Source organism: Cherax quadricarinatus, chromosome 60 (genome assembly GCF_038502225.1).
Source record: "Cherax quadricarinatus isolate ZL_2023a chromosome 60, ASM3850222v1, whole genome shotgun sequence".
In the NCBI taxonomy this organism is placed as follows: Eukaryota; Metazoa; Arthropoda; class Malacostraca; order Decapoda; family Parastacidae; genus Cherax; species Cherax quadricarinatus.
The window spans coordinates 4,593,310-4,612,192 of NC_091351.1; the positions used below are offsets into that span (position 1 = coordinate 4,593,310).

The window sequence follows — 18,883 nt, forward strand, 5'->3', positions numbered from 1 at the left end:
TAGTTGCCCAGTTTCAAGGGATGTGTTGAAGATTGTGGTTAGAGGCACACACAGCATCTCTGCTCCTTCTCTAAGGACCCATGGGGAGATGTTGTCCGGTCCCATCGCCTTTGAGGTGTCAAGGTCACTTAAGAGCTTCTTCACCTCCTCCTCAGTTGCTCGTATGTCATCCAACACTTGTTGGTATATTCCCTCTTGATGTTCCCTTCTGTGCTGTCTTCCCACAGCCCTTCCTGTCTCTACTGTAAAAACTTCCTTAAATCTCCTGTTCAGCTCCTCACATACCTCCTGATCATTTCTTGTGAGTTCTCCACCTTCTGTCCTTAATCTGATCACCTGGTCTTTGACTGCTGTCTTCCTCCTGATGTGGCTATACAACAGTTTCGGGTCTTGATTCTCGATGCTTTGTCATTTTCATACTGTCGCTGGGCCTCCCTCCTTACCTGTGCGTACTCATTCCTGGCTCTGCGACTGATCTCCCTATTTTCGTGTGTTCTCTGCCTTCTGTACTTTTTCCATTCTCTATTGCACTTTGTTTTTGCCTCCTTACACCGTCGGGTAAACCAGGGGCTTGTTCTGGTCTTCCCGTTGTTACTGTTGCCCTTGGGAATGAACCTTTCCACTGCCTCCTTGCATTTTGTTGCTACATATTCCATCATTTCATTTACTGGCTTTCCTGCCAGTTCTCTGTCCCACTGGACCTCCCGCAGGAAGTTCTTCAACCCTATGTAGTCCCCTCTTTTATAGTCAGGCTTTTCCCATTCTACTCCTGTTATTCTCTCCACTTGCAGCTCTACTATGTATTCAAAGCACAGAACCACGTGGTCGCTAGCTCCTAGGGGACTCTCATACTTGATGTCCTCAATGTCTGAGCTGCCCAGGGTGAACACAAAGTCCAATCTTGCTGGTTCATCCTCCCCTCTCACTCTGGTAGTGTCCTTAACATGTTGGTGCATGAGGTTTTCCAGCACCACGTCCAACATCCTGGCTCTCCATGTTTCGGGACCCGCATGTGGCTCCAGGTTTTCCCAGTCAATCTCCCTGTGGTTGAAATCCCCCATAACCAGCAACTTTGCTCTGCTGGAGTGAGCTCTTCTTGCCACCTCAGCAAGTGTGTCCACCATTGCTCTGTTGCTCTCTTCATATTCCTCTCTTGGGCTCCTGCAGTTCTGTGGTGGATTATTCATCACTGCAATGACCACTTTGTGTTCCCCAGACTGAAGTGTACCTGCTATGTAGTCTCTTTCTCCCGTCTCATCTATTCCTTCCATTTTCTCGAATTTCCATCTGTTTTTTACGAGCAGAGCAACCCCACCTCCCCCCCTGCCCCTTCTATCTTTCCTCATGATCTGGTATCCTGGTGGGAAGATTGCATCTGTTATTGTCTCCATGAGTTTTGTTTCTGTAATTGCTATGATGTCTGGGGACTTCTCATTGATTCTTTCTTGCCATTCCTCATGTTTATTCGTTAATCCATCTGCATTTGTGTACCAAACCTTCAACTTCTGTTCTAATACTGTAACTGTGGTGCGGGGGGTGGAAACAGAGGGATCGGTGTGTGATGGTTGGTTTGGATTGTTCAGTTGCCTTGGGGGTGTCGTGGCTGGAGTCCTTCTGCAGGTGTTTCTGGGGGGTGCGCTTGTCCTTCCATTTGATCCTGGGTTATTCTGCTCTCCTTTTTCATTTCCTCCCATTTCTCCTTTCGTTTTTGAACTCTCTCTTTCATTGTCTTCCTTTCGTCCTGTGTTCTGTCTCGGTCGAGGTACACACTCCGGAACTCCTGCTTGCCTCTCAGCCGTGCTTTCTCCTGCAGGATCATGGTTCGGGTTGATTCTGCCTTGAAAATTACTTTGAGAGGCCGATTCCTTTTCTTTGTAAACCACCCAATTCTCCGAAAATTTGCCACCTGGGTCATGTCCCCCTCGCCTATCACCTTCATGATGTCTTCAATCGCTTTTTTCTCCTCCTGCTTTCTTTCATCATAAGTTTCCCCTTTAGCTTCGTCTAGCCCATAGACAAACACGGATCTCTCCCTTTCCACCTCCCACTGTGACTCCCATTGCATCCTCTGATGTGTTTTAGTTCCTTCCCGTGGAGTGTTCCTTCCTTCAGTGTGTGTGTGTGTGTGTGTGTGTGTGTGTGTGTGTGTGTGTGTGTGTGTGTGTGTGCATCATATATTGGCGTTGCTCAGAGTTCTGTTATTATGCATAGTAAATCAACAGAAAGCACTAAAGACTCTAAACACGTTCACTGTGGGTTGCCATATGTTTGATCACGCACACCTGCAAGAACCACTAGGTAATTACACAAGTACAGGTAAACAATACCTGTCAGCGAGGTAGCCGGCAAGCAGAGGGCTGAAGATGGTACCCATCATGTAGATACTTTGGTATGTGGCTCTGAGGTGGTCTCGTTTACACACGAGCGAGAACTGGGAAAGACAATGCATTCTTAATTTTAATACAGAGAATAGTAAAAATATATGCAGAACGTTTCCTTCTATATAGAGCTTTATTAAATCATGACCTGATGAAGCTCTACACGTTGTCCCAATAAAAGCTTTTTGTACATACTTATAACCATATCTCTCCTCATTACGCCTCTATAGTTTTATTTAGCATACAATGTAGTTCAGTTTACGGACCAAAAGCAATTATCCTGCTTCTTTTCAAAGCTTGGTACAAGCTGTAGATACTACCAGTCTTTCCCGAGATGAGGCTAACAACAGTCAACTAACACAAAAGTACCTACAGCATTCGGTACAAATCAAGGAATGGCAGCAAATGTTAGGAGACTTGCCCATACATCCCGTCTTGTTAACAGTGGCTGTTCAGCATCTTAGTTTGGTTTACAGGTCAAATATTCATCGGGTGGTCCTGACATATGTTTGAGACATTTGTAGCCCAGTGCTCAGAGCGTTAGGTTCTGTCTCTCTGGAGGCAGTTTTATGCAGTACATGGGTTAGCTATCGCTCTCTGTCTCTCTGGAGACAGTAACCTACAGACCTTGAGTTAGTTATATCTGTCTCACTCTGGCGACAATTGTCTATACTGTATTGGTTATCTCAATCTGGAGACAGTTGTAAACTGTACATGAGTCAGTTATCTCTCTATCTCTCTAATTAAATATTAATATTTGCCAGTTCCTTTCCTAATATACCCGTACTTCCCTCTGTAATGAAGGTTAAAACTTCCTTAACTACTTACCTCTGTAATGAAGGTTAAAACTTTCTGAACTACTTCCCTCTGTAATGAAGGTTAAAACTTTCTTAACTACTTACCTCTGTAATGAAGGCTAAAACTTTCTGAACTACTTCCCTCTGTAATGAAGGTTAAAACTCTTAACTACTTACCTCTGTAATGAAGGTAAAATATTTTTTTAACTAATTAGACGAATTAAAATATTCTTTTAAGAGGAACTCTTCAAGCAGAATTACATTAAAGATGGAGATTAGAGATAAAGGATTGTGTATGCAGCTTCAGATATAATAAAACTTCTTTATAAAGTACATTTTGTCCTAAACTTGATTTAAGAAAAGTACATCAAGAGTTAAATACCACGAAAAAAGGCCTTCGCAGTACGAATTTTTTAACTTTAAATGTACCTTTTCAACTGCATTTGTAAAAAAAATCGTTCTCTTCAGGATAGTTTCATAAGAAAGCTTACTGTAATAAAGTATTTCAATACGCAACTTCGGGTATATGTACGTCAGGAGAGGCATTGTACCTCAGAAGTGAGAGTGCTGGTGAAGACTGAGGTGTCGAAGTCCCACTCAGTGCAAGGCTCATCCTCCAGACCCAGCGAGGATGACATGTTTGTCGAGTAGTAGCATGAGTCCCTGCCGGTGAGTACAACTTGGAGAGCACAATTAGGTGAGTACAATAATGTAATGAGTACAACTAGCTTGGTATAATTTCTTTTGTATAACTTGGTGAGCACAACTTAGCATAATCAAATCACAGAACGGATAAGGTTCGAATCCAAGCAGTTCATTGATTTGTTTGCAACCGAGTCATTACGATATCGTGAGTCCTGGCGAGCAAAACTCTGCGAGTACAAATAAGTAAAAGGTCAGTTTGGTGGATAGTGGAAGAAGAATTATTTTTTTAATCAAATAAAGCTCTAAACCGACAAGAAGTGCTCGAAGGAACGAGCCTCCATTTCTCTTTGCGCTAAATGACCCTCACGGGTTTACCGCTTCATGTATAACAATAATAATAATAATAATAATAATAATAATTTGTAAATTGAAAAGCAAAAATATTTATTGAATTATATTTTTGTTTAATAATGATAACAGCACTCGTGGCATGTGCTCCAAAGAGTTATAATTAAAATTATTATTATTATTTTTATTATTATTATTATTATTATTATTATTATTATCATTATTATGAGTAGTGGTATTAGTAGTAATAATAGTATTGGTAATAATAGTAGTAGTTGTATTAATAGTAGTAGCTGGAGCATCATCACGTTGTACAACGATGCTGCTCCAGCCTCATTGTCTATGTGAGATATAATTTGAGTGTGCCTTGTTTATAATTTGCATAGTGCGTAGCTAAATGAGTTTGTTTCCCGTTATCCATTGGCTTTATCTTCACTGTTATGAAGAGCTAACTAGGTTTTTTGGAGACCAGCCTCCTAAGGCAAATTACATTAGTCTAAAACTCTAATGTGTACACCAGGACATATCTGATTAATTACTTTTAGCTTAAGGTGGAGCAACACAGTTTTTAAGAAATACAGGAATGGCAAGAGGAAAAGGAGACTAGATTAACAGCAGCAGAGAGAGCCGGACTGGGACTCTCGAAGACTGTAATTATTGTACATTGGGAGAATATGTTGTGATAACCAAACTGTCCAGACGTACCTCTTGGCCCTCCCTTTTCCCCGGTAATATTTCTCTTATATTTGTATAGTTATACAGTTAGCTCTTTTGTCTAGCGCCATCAGTTAGTACAGTACTTTTGTAAATGCTACTGAAAAAGGGGCATTGAAAAATGAATAGCACCTGCTATGAAGGCCGTTCATGCGCTATTTAATTTTGAATTTGTTTTGTAATCGTAATGACGAAAAATCGCACTATATCAAGAAACATTATAAAACAGCTGACTTTATTTGCGATTTATATTTCGTGTGGTAAGTTGTAAAACCTTTTCTTTGTAGAATCACTCTTGGGAGAGCAAAAATATATCCTAGTGATGATTAGCTCCTGTAGCAGTTCAGTTGTTCAGTAAAATGTGAATTTATAACATTTTAATAATCTTATTCGCATTGATCACCAATTTCCGTCTCTGTTACTATTACCTGACCCTTCATTGTGATAAGATCGTGTTGAGAAAGGAAGAGCGGTTGATTCAGTGATGTGTAGATAGTGGTAAGCCAGTGATTTCTCAGGTCTGTTATATTAATTTAATAATTAGGTCACTGGGGATTTTGGGTGATACATAAGTGCCGGCCTGACAATAATAATAATAATAATAATAATAATAATATTATTATTATTATTATTATTATTATTATTATTATTATTATTATGCTGAAGCATTAAAACCGTATGGATTATTCATCGACTAGGTAAAGGGAGGATAGTATGCAACCAATTCTGATCCATAAAGGGACTAAAACGAGGACCGAAGAAGAATGACGGCAGAGAGGATATTCACTCCTAACCAAGACTAGCCATTACTAGAAGTCTCTGACCTTTCCAGCTAGAGAAAGAAATCATATGATCATGTGATATGATATTGCTTCTTCATCTTTGACAGTAATATGTTCTGTCTTATTTTCACCTCTTTGTGAGATTTAAACGATAGACAGCGTATCTCACTTGGATATCTGGACGATTTCTTCTGATTCAGGTGGGCGACAGGTGTAGTTGACAGCTGGGGCCAGGTATACTCCACTGATAAACTGTGGAGGCACCAGCAAAACCCCTGCGGGAGAAGAAACACACGTTGAAAAACAAGCAAGCATTTATTGGGACAACGTTTCGCTGTGAGTTAGAGCTTTCTCGTGACTTGATAAGGCTCTACATAGAGTGAAACGTAATTTCATGAGCTCTCCACAGAACGAAACGTGACTCTGAAAAGATCTATACAGTTTACGGTAATATTTATTATAGGGATTAGAGTATTCTTGATTGGTGGTCAAAAGGTTGTATATAGCTAAATGACTATTCCATATAAATTTTGCGAGGAAGGACGAAAAGGGGTCGTTCTAGGATGGATTGGAGAAAACTAGGAACTTGGACACCCAATAGGCTTGTGTAAGCATGTAACATAGGAGTGAGTGAAGGCGAGTGTTTTTTTATTCATGATTTGACGTGCTGTTAAAGTGTGACCCAAGTAACATTAATGAAACCGGTTACTCGGGCTTGAGTCCTGGAGGTAGGTAGTAATGTGCTTGAACTCAAAGGAGGGGTTGGAATACTGCAGTTCGGAGGATCATCTGAGCTACGATGTTTGCTCACCTCTGAAAGACAGTGACTGAATGAATGACAGTGAAAGAGTTTTCTTCTTTTTAGTGATACACTACCTCGGGGGAAGACTGCCGGTGTACTAAATAACAATAATAATAATAATATACTCGTTGAGGGATTTATCTCCCATTGCTTGTACAGTACACAGGGAGAGTGAATTTCTGTTTTCGTGATTAAAGTATCTTTTACTGGTGGTGTACATGCAGCTTTAATGACCCTCGTTTAGTCGACAGAATTTTAACGCAGTGATCAAATCTGATGTCCGGAAGGCAGGTAATACTCACAGAAGGAGGCAGCCAGGAAATATATAATGTTCCATTTACTAGTGCCGAGCTGGGTAAGAAGATCATCGAACTTGCTGTTGTTGCTCATCTTATTGCCTCAGGAACTCCCTGTCGACGGCACCAGTGATGGGGTGCTGACGTTTTCCTGACGAAGAAATAAGTGATGGAGCTTCTAACGCTCAGTTATAAGAAAACTCACATGTGAGCTTCACATCATTAGCCACATTTATTGTGCAGTTAAGAGTGTGCCTCAAGTCCTGTCTGATAAAGGTGAGAGTCTTCTACAAGTACTTGAAGTAGGTGAGACACAAAAGGAACTAACTGAAAGGGGCGAGATCATCTTAAACTACCTGAAGGAGGTGAGAAATTATAGGAACTACCTGATGGAGGTGAGACACTCCAGGAACTGTCTGAAAATGGTGAGATAATCTAGGGTCTTTGCGAAGGAGGTGAAAACCTCCATAAACTATCTGAAGAAGTCCTGAATCTCCAGGAACAATCTGACATAGGTGATACTCTCCAAGAGAAAGGCAAAATACTCCAGAAATAATTTGAAGTGAGGAAAGCACCCACTGCTTGAAATTAAAAAAAATGAGGCCTTCCAAGAATTTCCTGATCACTGTAAAGCAAATCAAACGAGTCAGATAATTCGCTTAACTTATTTATGAGCTCTCAATGTTAGTTGCTACACTAGCTCAAATGAACGCCTATTTCTTACCAAAAATTTATCAAAATTCACTGAATACAAGACTTTCACTCCAAGGTGACACAACGAAGATCATATTCAGAAGATAAGAGGACACCTCTGAGATGTGGATGACACTGTGGACAGCGTTTAAACAGTAGACAGACTGGCATTTAGACAACACAGGATGAAAGCATTGTGACAACAAGCAGATGGGTGCGTCTTGAACAGCACAAAGACGGCATCTTTCAGACAGTAGACAGACGGTAGCGTTCATGCAGCAGACAGATGAGTGTACTATATAAACAAGGACAGCTGTTCACTATGCCACAGATCTCCACCGGGAGAGGAGAGAGAGAGTGAGAGACAGCAGGTCTCTGCACTAGTGTTAAAGTGATACTGAGTAGTCCATCCCGTAAGCGTCGTCTTACTCTGGATTCTCCATGACCGCTAATGTATATACAACATAATCACTGATAATCATATATACCAATCATTCCATACTCAATACACCTCCCAGAAACAGCATCGCCCAGTGTACCACCAAACCGCATTAAAAACACGATATATATTTAAATATTACTTATTTTCTATGAGATTGTATTGAGCTTGGCACGGTGGCGCCCACGTATAATGAGTTTTTTGGAGATAATCTATAATTTAAGGATGTATAAAGAATAAAAGACACAAAACAGTATCTGGAATAATACACATAAAACCCGCACGATGAAGAGTGAAAATTTGACGTTTTGGTTTGACTTGGATCATTAAAAGTCACAATCTCCTATATGAGGGTTATTTATGCTCAAGGATGCATGTAAAATTGGGTACGTGAAGGATATATACATGCATTGGTACGTCAGGCATATATGTAAACATGAGAAGCATTAAGGTCATTCTCGGCTAGAGTGAGGAGAGAGGATGTCGGCTATTACGATGCTCAGCAAGTAGATCAAGGATCTCAGGTGCCAGACACACACAGATGTAGTGAGGGGAGACCAGCACACAAACAAAAATAATGTGAATTACAACTAAGAGTGCTAAACATTATATTGAAGGAGGAGACACTTGTGCAGCATTTGGGAAACTTTTCGCCAGCCAGTGGCATCTTCAGTCCAGTCTCAAGAAGATCGGTGAAAGATGAGGAGAATAAGGTTATCAGTCCCTCAGTCTGGAATCGATGTCTTCAGTCCCTCAGTCTTGTGAAAAGTATTGCATATGTTCGGAGTAGTGGCTTATATACAGCATCGATTCCAGTCTGAGGGACTGATCACCACATTCTCCTCCTCAACTTTTACGGATCTTCTCTGTATTTTACCGAAGAAGCCACTGGCTGGCGAAACGTGTCCTCAACAAAAATTCCCAAATGTTCCAAAAGCGTCTCATTCTTCAACTTGCCCATTTTCTAAACCACTACATCACATTCTATTAAACCAAGTATCGCTCTAAACAAAACTGAATCAAATCTGTAGATTTAGGGTAAACAATGATAAAAAGACTGCAAAAGAAAAAAAAAACTTGTTATTAATGCAACCAACCACTCGCTAGGGGGTTGATACAAGACTTCCAACCATCTGTCGGCTTTTAGCAAGTCACTAGGGACTAGTACCGAACTTGCACACGAAAATCACTCACTACGAAAGCAAAAGACTTGGCAGACGATGCAACATCCCCCCAATGAAAAGCAGGGGTGTCACTAGCACGTTAAGAGACCATACAATAAGTGTCAGGGGCCCGAGACTGTTCAACTGCCTCCCAGCATACATAAGGGGGATTACCAACAGACCCCTGGCAGTCTTCAAGCAGGCACTGGACAAGCACCTAAAGTCGGTTCCTGATCAGCCGGGCTGTGGCTCGTACGTTTGATGGCGTGCAGCCAGCAGTAACAGCCTGGCTGATCAGGCTCTGATCCACCAGGAGGCCTGGTCACAAACCGGGCCGCGGGGGCGTTGACCCCCGGAACTCTCTCCAGGTAAACTCCAGGTACCATGAACGCTGATGTATGAAAAGTGAGAAACATCTAAGGAAATATACGGTCAAATGAGATGTATATATTTCAAAACAAAATGTCTCTCGTACCTGTGTTTCTTTTTTCTGTTCAAGTAGTTTGCCACCTTGCACACAGCTAGGTAACGAGTCCTTGGGAACACACCCATACCACCTAGCACCTTCACCTGACCCATGAAGAGACTGTATATCCACCTGGAACACACAAGCGCATGCACAAGCACATAGACAATCATATATATAAAGGCACACACACACACACACACACACAATGCCATGGATAAGGGAATACCTGACAGGGAGGCAGCAACGAGTCATGGTACGTGAAGAGGTATCACAGTGGGCGAACATCAAAATGGTATACAATACCGACAGGTTGTTAGGTAAGACACATATGCAACAGTTAGACAACTTTATTCCGAAACGTTTCGCCTACACAGTAGGCTTCTTCAGTCGAATACAGAAAGTAGGCAGGAACAGTAGAGATGTGAAGACGATGTGATCAGTCCATCACCCTTAAAGTCGTAGAATTTGAGGTTGTCAGTCCCTCGGCCTGGAGAAGTTCAGTTCCATAGTCAGGAACTATGGAACTGAACTTCTCCAGGCCGAGGGACTGACAACCTCAAATTCTACGACTTTAAGGGTGATGGACTGATCACATCGTCTTCACATCTCTACTGTTCCTGCCTACTTTCTGTATTCGACTGAAGAAGCCTACTGTGTAGGCGAAACGTTTCGGAATAAAGTTGTCTAACTGTTGCATATGTGTCTTACCTAACATCACAGTGGGCGCCTGTTACGAGCGGGGTCCCACAGGGGTCAGTTCTAGGACCAGTTCTATTTTTGATATATGTGAACGACATGATGGAAGGCATAGACTCTGAAGTGTCCCTGTTCGCAGATGACGTGAAGTTGATGAGAAGAATTAAATCGGACGAGGATGAGGCAGGACTGCAAAGAGACCTGGACAGGCTGGACATGTGGTCCAGCAACTGGCTTCTCGAATTCAATCCAGCCAAATGCAAAGTCATGAAGATTGGGGAGGGGCAAAGAAGACCGCAGACAGAGTATAGGCTAGGTGGACAAAGACTACAGACCTCACTCAGGGAGAAAGACCTTGGGGTGACCATAACACCGAGCACATCACCGGAGGCACACATCAACCAAATAACTGCTGCAACATACGGGCGCCTGGCAAACCTGAGAATAGCGTTCCGATACCTTAATAAGGAATCGTTCAAGACACTGTACACTGTGTATGTTTGGTTTATACTGGAGTATGCAGCACCAGTCTGGAACCCACACCTTGTCAAGCACGTCAAGAAGTTAGAGAAAGTACAAAGGTTTGCAACAAGGCTAGTCCCAGAGCTCAAGGGAATGTCGTACGAGGAAAGGTTAAGGGAAGTCGGACTGACGACACTGGAGGACAGAAGGGTCAGGGGAGACATGATAACGACATACAAGATACTGCGGGGAATTGAAGTAAGATAGCGGCGTAGCGGCAGCGGCAGCAGCGACTTCCAAGCTCCGTACTTTTCTCCAACTACCAGAGCTACCAATGCTCCTATGATGACCTAGTTACAAGCAAAACTGCACTACCCAACGTAGCACCCAGAATGACCAAAGATTACCAACAGTGAAACCTACAAATCGAAAAAATAGAGATCAAAGGAAGACTGCAAACAAACCGAAAGCAACACCCCGCTGCCAGCCGAACAACGTAACCCTAAGCTTTGTATACTACAACTTCTTCTTAACTACAACAATTCCTGTAGTATTATGAGGCGCAATCTAAGAGGAAACAGCACCAAGGCCAGCAAGAAAACAACAAAAAATCAACTATTCAACAAGTGTAGTCAGGAGGACGCCGGCCCAGCAACCACCCCACTCACCACCACTCAAGGCCACACCACAACAATAACAACAACAAACATGGCTACCACCAGCCCATCCTCCCCTCTCTTCCCCGGATTCAACCTACCAAGTAGTCTCTCAGGTATGACCAACGATCCAGATACCCTAAAGTCATGCATCTCCAACTTAGTTATTGAAAATATGAATCTTCGAGAGACGCTAACAAAACAAGACACCAGGATGACAACTCGAAAACAAAATCCTCAGTCTTGAACAAAAGTTATCAACACCAGGAATGACTAACTGTGACAAGACCATCCAAACAGTCATAGATAGCCATACCCAACAAATAATATCTCTTAATACAAAGGTTGTAGAAGGAGTAAAAGAATGGAAGAACAACTTAGATAACCAGTTCAGTGACTACTTTGCACTCCAAGAAGATAAAACTGAACAAGATAAACTATCGGACGCAGTAATAGTTAACAGTCCACTTTTTCCCAGTGATATGAACCAAACAAACAGTAAAGAAATTACTCTGCAGATCATAAAGGACCAAACAAGTGTTATTGTACCAGTGTCAGAAATAAAAGAAGCCAGGTTACTAGGATCCCATGGTAGAAAAAGTGTTATGCTTAGATTCCACTCACATGACAGGAAAAAAGACTTAATTATTGCATCTATTAAAGTAAAGAAAGAGGTATACATAAACGAGTGTCTTACCAAAAAAACGTCAGAACCTCCTGTATAGAGTCAGAAAACTTAAGCGAGAGAATAATGACAATACACCAATGCTTCACACGGGATGGGAAAATTCTAGTTAGGAAAACAAATGTAGGTCAACTGTACACAATCACGAACGAGAATGATCTATCACGATTTCTCAGGGATACTAATCTTACAGAGAATAACTAAACAATGTCTAACTTAAAAGCCTACGTAGTGTAGTGTACGTTTTGCTCCATTATTGTTCAAATTTCATTGTACAATCTCTTAGTAATTAAATAATCAACTACCTCATTTTGTGATTTTACTAGTAAGCATAAGTCACCTTAGGTGATTTTCTTATTTACTATTGTTCGCTTAAACATTAGCTGAATTGATACTTTCTCTGTCCATATTACTACCTCATTTTTTAAATACTATCAATTGATATTACTTACTAAAATTAATAAATATCATTTTTACTAAAATTTCAATTTACTCTTAACATTTTTGACATTTAATAACCATTACTTGTCTAATTACCTTTACCTGTTTTAATACCACATTTACTATCCTAGATTACTCTTAATTACCTTGTACTGCCATATAACCTCAAGTATAACTACCAGTGCAATATTGAATGAAATAAACATTACTTTTTCACTTTTTTGTAATCATTATTACTTACTAAAATTTTATTAAACACCATATTTACTACCAGTCAATTTTACTTTTGTACATTAAACATTATTTTATACTTCCCATAACATTTTGTAGCCAAATTTTCAAGTTTTTATATTCAACCCCAACCTTTATATTATCCCTTGTACCTGTGTACCTGTGTACCTGGGTACCTGTCTACCCTCTTACTATCATATTATAACCAGGACATTACCATTGTTATTTTTTTACTATTATTCTTTTGGTACTTTAATTGTGAATTTTATTTTGTCAATTTAAATCTAGTTATAATCTTGATCTTGTCAACAACCTATACCAGACTCTAGTGCAATTGCAAGTACCATTTCAAATTGTATATTTATATTATAAGTTTATATTATAATTCCTACCATCTGTCCATTTAATAATTTTAGTCCCTTATATATTTTCTCCTTTATTTTAGCTTTATATAACTATCCTAGTTTATATATTCACAATTGTTAAAATAATCAAGGTGCTATTCTTAGGTGCTAAAGTAGAATAAGTTCACAATTTTGCCATTATATTCCAAAGCTCATTTATTTGATTACCACTTTATTGTTCACCACAACCTATATTAGTCCCTTTTATATTATAATTTTATACTATAATTCTAACTTTAAAAAATTACCTTTATAGTACTATCTACTATCATATTCCCAAGCTCCACTATTTGATCATCACTTTATTTGTATTAGTCCCTTAGCTCATTATTTTACATTTGTTAAATAATCCAGGTGCTATTTTTTAGCTTAAGACTATTTACTTTGTTTTATACTTAATTCAAACTATAGATTCACTACAAATCTTATGATTACAAGCATTGATCCTGATACCAACCTCTTATTTAATGACTTAAATGAATCAAACAGTTACTGTAATTACTACACTGCAGAACAATCAAAGGCACTTCTCAGTGCCAACAACAACATAACTATCTTTAACTACAATATCAGATCTTTAAGCAAGCATTACAATGACCTCATAGCATTACTAAATTCCTTACATGCCAATATGTCCATCATTACACTAACTGAAACCTGGCTAAAGCCTGATAGTACAGATGTCTATGCCATTCCTGGTTACACAGCCATACACAACTGTAGGCCAGACCAACAAGGGGGTGGCACAGCCATATACTACTCAGACCAACTAGAATGTATCACTAATACTTGCACAAGGGATGAACATGGGGAATATATAATAGCTAAATTCAAATCCAAGTACCTACAAAAACCTCTCACATTGATAAACATCTACAGAGTTCCACAGTCAAACATTAGCCAATTTAGTCAAAATCTAGGAAGTATGATAACTGATGCACGCATGAACAAAGATCACTTACTACTCTCAGGTGACTTCAATATAAATCTCCTGCTAGACCAGGACCCACACGTTACTGAATTCACAAACACAATGAGTAACTGTATGTTACTACCAACAGTAACAAAACCTACAAGAGTTACAGAGACTAGTGTTTCCCTACTTGACCACATCTGGACCAACACCATATCCCCTTTAAAATCAGGCATAATTACAGATAATACCACAGACCACTACCCTACTTTCCTCATAACAACTCTTGGTAAACTACCCCAAGACACTACTAAAGTCACCTTCAGACTTCACAGTGAGGCAGCCATTAATAACTTCACAACAGCAATAGCTAACATTGATTGGCACACTGAGCTAGAAACCTATACAGATATTGATGAATGTATTAATAATTTTCTAAAAAAAACCCAATACCTCTATAACAAGCACTGCCCTAAAAAAACTAAACAGATGACAGCAAAGAGACTGAACAGTCCCTGGCTAACACCCAGCATTCTCAAATCCATAAATACAAAACACCAATATGAAAAACAGTACAGAATGGGTCACATAACCAGAGACCAAACAAAACGTTACTCGTCAATCCTAACCAGCCTGATAAGAAGGGCAAAAAAATTGTATTATGAGAACAGATTATCCAACTTACGAGGTGATATTAAAAAAAGACCTGGAAAACCTTATCAGAAATTCTGGGAACAAAAAAGATATCACGAAATAGCGAAATAAAATTAGCAAAATCAGATGAACCCCAACTCCCACCAACAGAAACAGCAAACAGACTCAATGATTTCTTCTCCACTATAGGACAAAACCTTGCCAATAAAATCCCAAGCTCAGATACCCCACCAAATGACTACCTCACCAGCAACTACCCGAACACACTGTTCCTAGCTCCGACTAACCCATACGAAGTCTCCCTTATTATCAACGCACTAAAAAACAAGGCAGGAGATTTAAATACCTTACCACCCTTTATATACAAAAAAGTGTCACAAGTGCTATCACCAATCATTGCAACACTCTTTAACAAATCCATTGAATCCTCCACCTTCCCTACAGTACTCAAAATAGCAAGGGTCACCCCGATCCACAAAGGAGGAGACCAAACAGAGTTGAATAACTATAGGCCAATATCCAACTTACACCCTCTCTCAAAAATCTTCGAAAAATTAATTCATAAACGAATCTACTCCTACCTTATCTCCCAAAACATACTCAACCCCTGCCAATTTGGATTCAGGCCTAATAAAAATACTAATGATGCTATTATACACATGCTAGAACATATATACACTGCAATAGAGAAAAAAGATTTCCCACTGGGGATCTTCATTGACTTACGTAAAGCTTTTGATACAGTTGACCATGACTTGCTCCACGTAAAATTGTCACACTATGGTATAAGAGGGCACTCCCTCAACTACCTCAAGTCATACCTCAGCAACAGAAGCCAATATGTGTACGCAAATGGGGCAAACTCTTCTGCGCAACCAATTACAGTTGGTGTCCCACAGGGAAGTGTCCTTGGCCCTCTTCTCTTTCTCCTATACATAAATGACCTTCCAAATGCTTCGCAATTACTCAAACCCACACTATTTGCAGATGACACTACATACGTCTTCTCTCACCCGAGCCCAGTCACGCTAGCCAATACTGTAAATACCGAATTACAGAAAATATCTACCTGGATGAGGACTAACAAACTTACACTAAACATTGACAAAACCTACTTCATTCAGTTTGGTAACAGAGCTACAGATGTCCCTCTTAACATAATGATAAACGGATCACCTATCACAAAACTAACAGAGGGAAAGTTCTTAGGAATCCACCTTGATAATAGACTCAAATTTCATACACATATACAACAAATTTCTAAGAAAATTTCCAAGACTGTAGGCATACTATCGAAGATACGGTACTATGTTCCACAGTCAGCCCTCCTGGCCCTATATCACTCTCTTATTTACCCCTATCTTACCTATGGAATTTGTGCATGGGGCTCAACAACAATTAACCATCTCAGACCACTAATTACCCAACAAAAGGCTGCAGTTAGAATGATAACAAATTCTCACTACAGGCAGCATACTCCACCAATATTCAATACACTAAACCTACTCACCATACAAAACATCCATACTTATTACTGCACCTATTACATACATAGAACACTTAACTCTGATATTAACCCTCCCCTCAAACATCTCCTTGCCAACCTCAACAGAACACATGACCATAACACAAGGCACAGATCACTCTTTGATGTTCCTCGTGTCCATCTCACACTATGCAAAAACTCAATGCACATAAAAGGCCCTAAAATCTGGAATTCATTACCTGTAAATATAAAAGAAACACTACCTGTTTATAAATTCAAGTCTCTTCTCAAAGATCACTTACTCACCCAAAACCAAATAAATACTGAATAACTGAACCTTATAAATTGTATATCTTAAATGTTTCTCACAATTATATCACATAAATGTTAAACCTAAAACCGAATCTAACTTTATTATTTTTTAAATACACTACCTAACAGAATCACTACCTAACTGAATGCAACCATATGACCTGTCTTTGTAATACTCACTTGTGCTTTATAGTAATCTGTTTACATTAATGTTTTATCACTGATTTCATCATTGCTTAGTTAATCTTAAGTTAATTTTAAGCCAGCCCGTAATGCTATGCATAGTATAAGTGGCTTTGGCATGCTGCTCTTATCTGTATTTTTTTGTACCTCTGTATGTGTGCTCAAATTGGAAATAAATAAATAAAAATAGACAAGGTGGAGAGAGATAGGATGTTCCAGAGAGGGGACACAGGGACAAGGGGTCACAACTGGAAGCTGAAGACTCAGACGAGTCACAGGGACGTTAGGAAGTATTTCTTCAGTCATAGAGTTGTCAGCAAGTGGAATAGCCTAGCAAGTGAAGTAGTGGAGGCAGGAACCATACATAGTTTTAAGAAGAGGTATGACAAAGCTCAGGAAGCAGAGAGAGAGAGAGAGGATCCAGTAGCGACCAGTGAAGATTATTATTATTATTATAATAAAAAAAGAAGCGCTAAGCCACAAGGACTATACAGGACCAGTGAAGAGGCGGGGCCAGGAGCTTGGAATCGACCCCTGCAACCTCAACTAGGTGAGTACAACTAGGTGAGTACACACAAGATCTGGAGGCAAACTCCATACACAGTGCCAAGAGCAGGTATAACAACATTAAAAAAAAACAGGTCTACCAACTGAATAGATTAGCCGACTGGAAATTAAAACTCTCGTATCGTGACCCGACCTCTGGATGTCTTCAAGATCAATTCGAGTACTGTAACTCGCTGGACGACAAGTATTTTGTGCCTAAACTCTGGGGTACTACACACAATACTACCTGACCGGACCACACCACATTGGTCTATTCTTATTTGCGTTCTCTCGACGTCTGCCCACAAACCACCCGCACATCCACATTTTTATAGGTTTCTATAAAAATATATTTATCTCTACATTCTTTCTCTCATTTTAGGTATGTAATCTTAACTTCATTATTAAATTCGAGCAACGAACTCGTTAAGTAGCATCGTTTAAGAGTCATAATAACATTATTTATTGATGCTGGCACTTGATTGGTATTTGAAAGGGTGTGTCTAATTTGTAGCCACCTGATTGGTTGCTAATTCAAGCTAGAAAATCTGATTTTCCATCTACTATTTAATATTTATATTTCGTATGTTTTACCGGTTTAAATTTTGGGGGTTAATTTATAAGTCATTTTAAGAAATAATAAATAATTTAATACAAAGATAAATATTTTCGCGGCCTGGTCATTGTCCGGGTCGGGGGGGGTTGACCCCCGCAACACACTGCATGTATACCAATTAAACAACTTGCAGTGAGTGGAATGAAGGTAACTTTCGTTCATTTCTCACATCTCTCATATCTTCCCCGCTCATTCCCCACATCTCTCGTTTCTCCACCACTCAATCCTGACATCTCTCATATCTCCACCTCTTATTCCTCACAACATCATCTCTCATACTGCCTCTCTCCCCATTATTTCCCTTCACATTATTCTAAACGCCTCACACTCATTCTTAACCATCGATCTCTCCCCACGTCTCCATTCTTTATATTTCACATCCTTCACATTCTCTAGTATATTTAATTGTATTTAACCTAACAGACAAATTTCCTTCCTCCTAATCAAAATTTTTTTTACATAGTAATCGAAGAGGATTTTATCTTTGAGCTCTGAAAATATTTTTTCCCCAACCTTATAAGACAACAACTGCTATTTTTTTTTTAATATTTGTTGTAAATATTTACTAACCAGCATGCAAATTTTTCTCACAAGTCTTCTTATTTAAGTATTTTATTGATGGTACTTGATCTGTTAATGTACGAGGCCTGGTCACCGACCGGTCCGAGGGGGCGGTGACTCCTGAAACCCTCTCCAGGTACATATATGCCTGAAGCATTCAAGTGGTTAATTATATTTTTTTCTCTAGCTTCCATGTAAGTTTTGTTTCCACATTCTGCTGAATTATTTTTGCTTCAGGTTTTCTGTAGTAACACTGTCAGTTAAGAATAAAAAGGCACAATACCATGACTGGAACAATATATGAATAACCCGGACATAGGAGACTGAAACTTATGACGACGTTTCGGTCCAACTCGACCATTAAATAGTTAAACGTCGTCATTTGTGTCATTTTTCGATGTGCGGGTTATGTGCTGTTTATAGTTTATTCATATAACTGACTTGCATCAATAACGTTTATAAGTCTCTGATGCATCTTGTATATTGTATGCCTGTGTATAATAAACTCATT

At 39.6% G+C, this 18,883-nt stretch overlaps 2 protein-coding genes across 12 annotated transcripts in view; one reads left to right on the plus strand and one right to left on the minus strand.

Moving 5' to 3' along the window:
- The window catches only part of LOC128694482 (organic cation transporter protein), a 41,431-nt gene that overhangs the window by 6,775 nt on the left and 15,773 nt on the right, over window positions 1-18,883 (minus strand). The window contains exons 1-5 of one of the 11 annotated variants that reach the window (XM_053784616.2): window positions 17,301-17,481; window positions 6,769-6,913; window positions 5,834-5,939; window positions 3,727-3,838; window positions 2,328-2,431 (exon numbers count right to left, since the gene is read on the minus strand). In XM_053784616.2, coding sequence (XP_053640591.2) covers window positions 2,328-2,431; window positions 3,727-3,838; window positions 5,834-5,939; window positions 6,769-6,856 — 410 coding nt within the window. In that variant the 5' untranslated portion in view covers window positions 6,857-6,913; window positions 17,301-17,481. Of the gene's footprint in view, window positions 1-2,327; window positions 2,432-3,726; window positions 3,839-5,833; window positions 5,940-6,768; window positions 6,914-7,486; window positions 7,890-9,752; window positions 9,771-17,300; window positions 17,482-18,883 lie in introns of those variants that run through there. The other 10 variants (XM_053784620.2, XM_053784619.2, XM_053784617.2 and 7 more) reach the window with 10 other exon arrangements.
- The window catches only part of LOC128694483 (glycine receptor subunit alpha-3-like), a 9,773-nt gene continuing 1,135 nt past the window's right edge, over window positions 10,246-18,883 (plus strand). The window contains exon 1 of the mRNA XM_070097906.1: window positions 10,246-11,456. The gene's annotated coding sequence lies outside the window, so the exon portion shown is untranslated. The remainder of the gene's footprint in view (window positions 11,457-18,883) is intronic.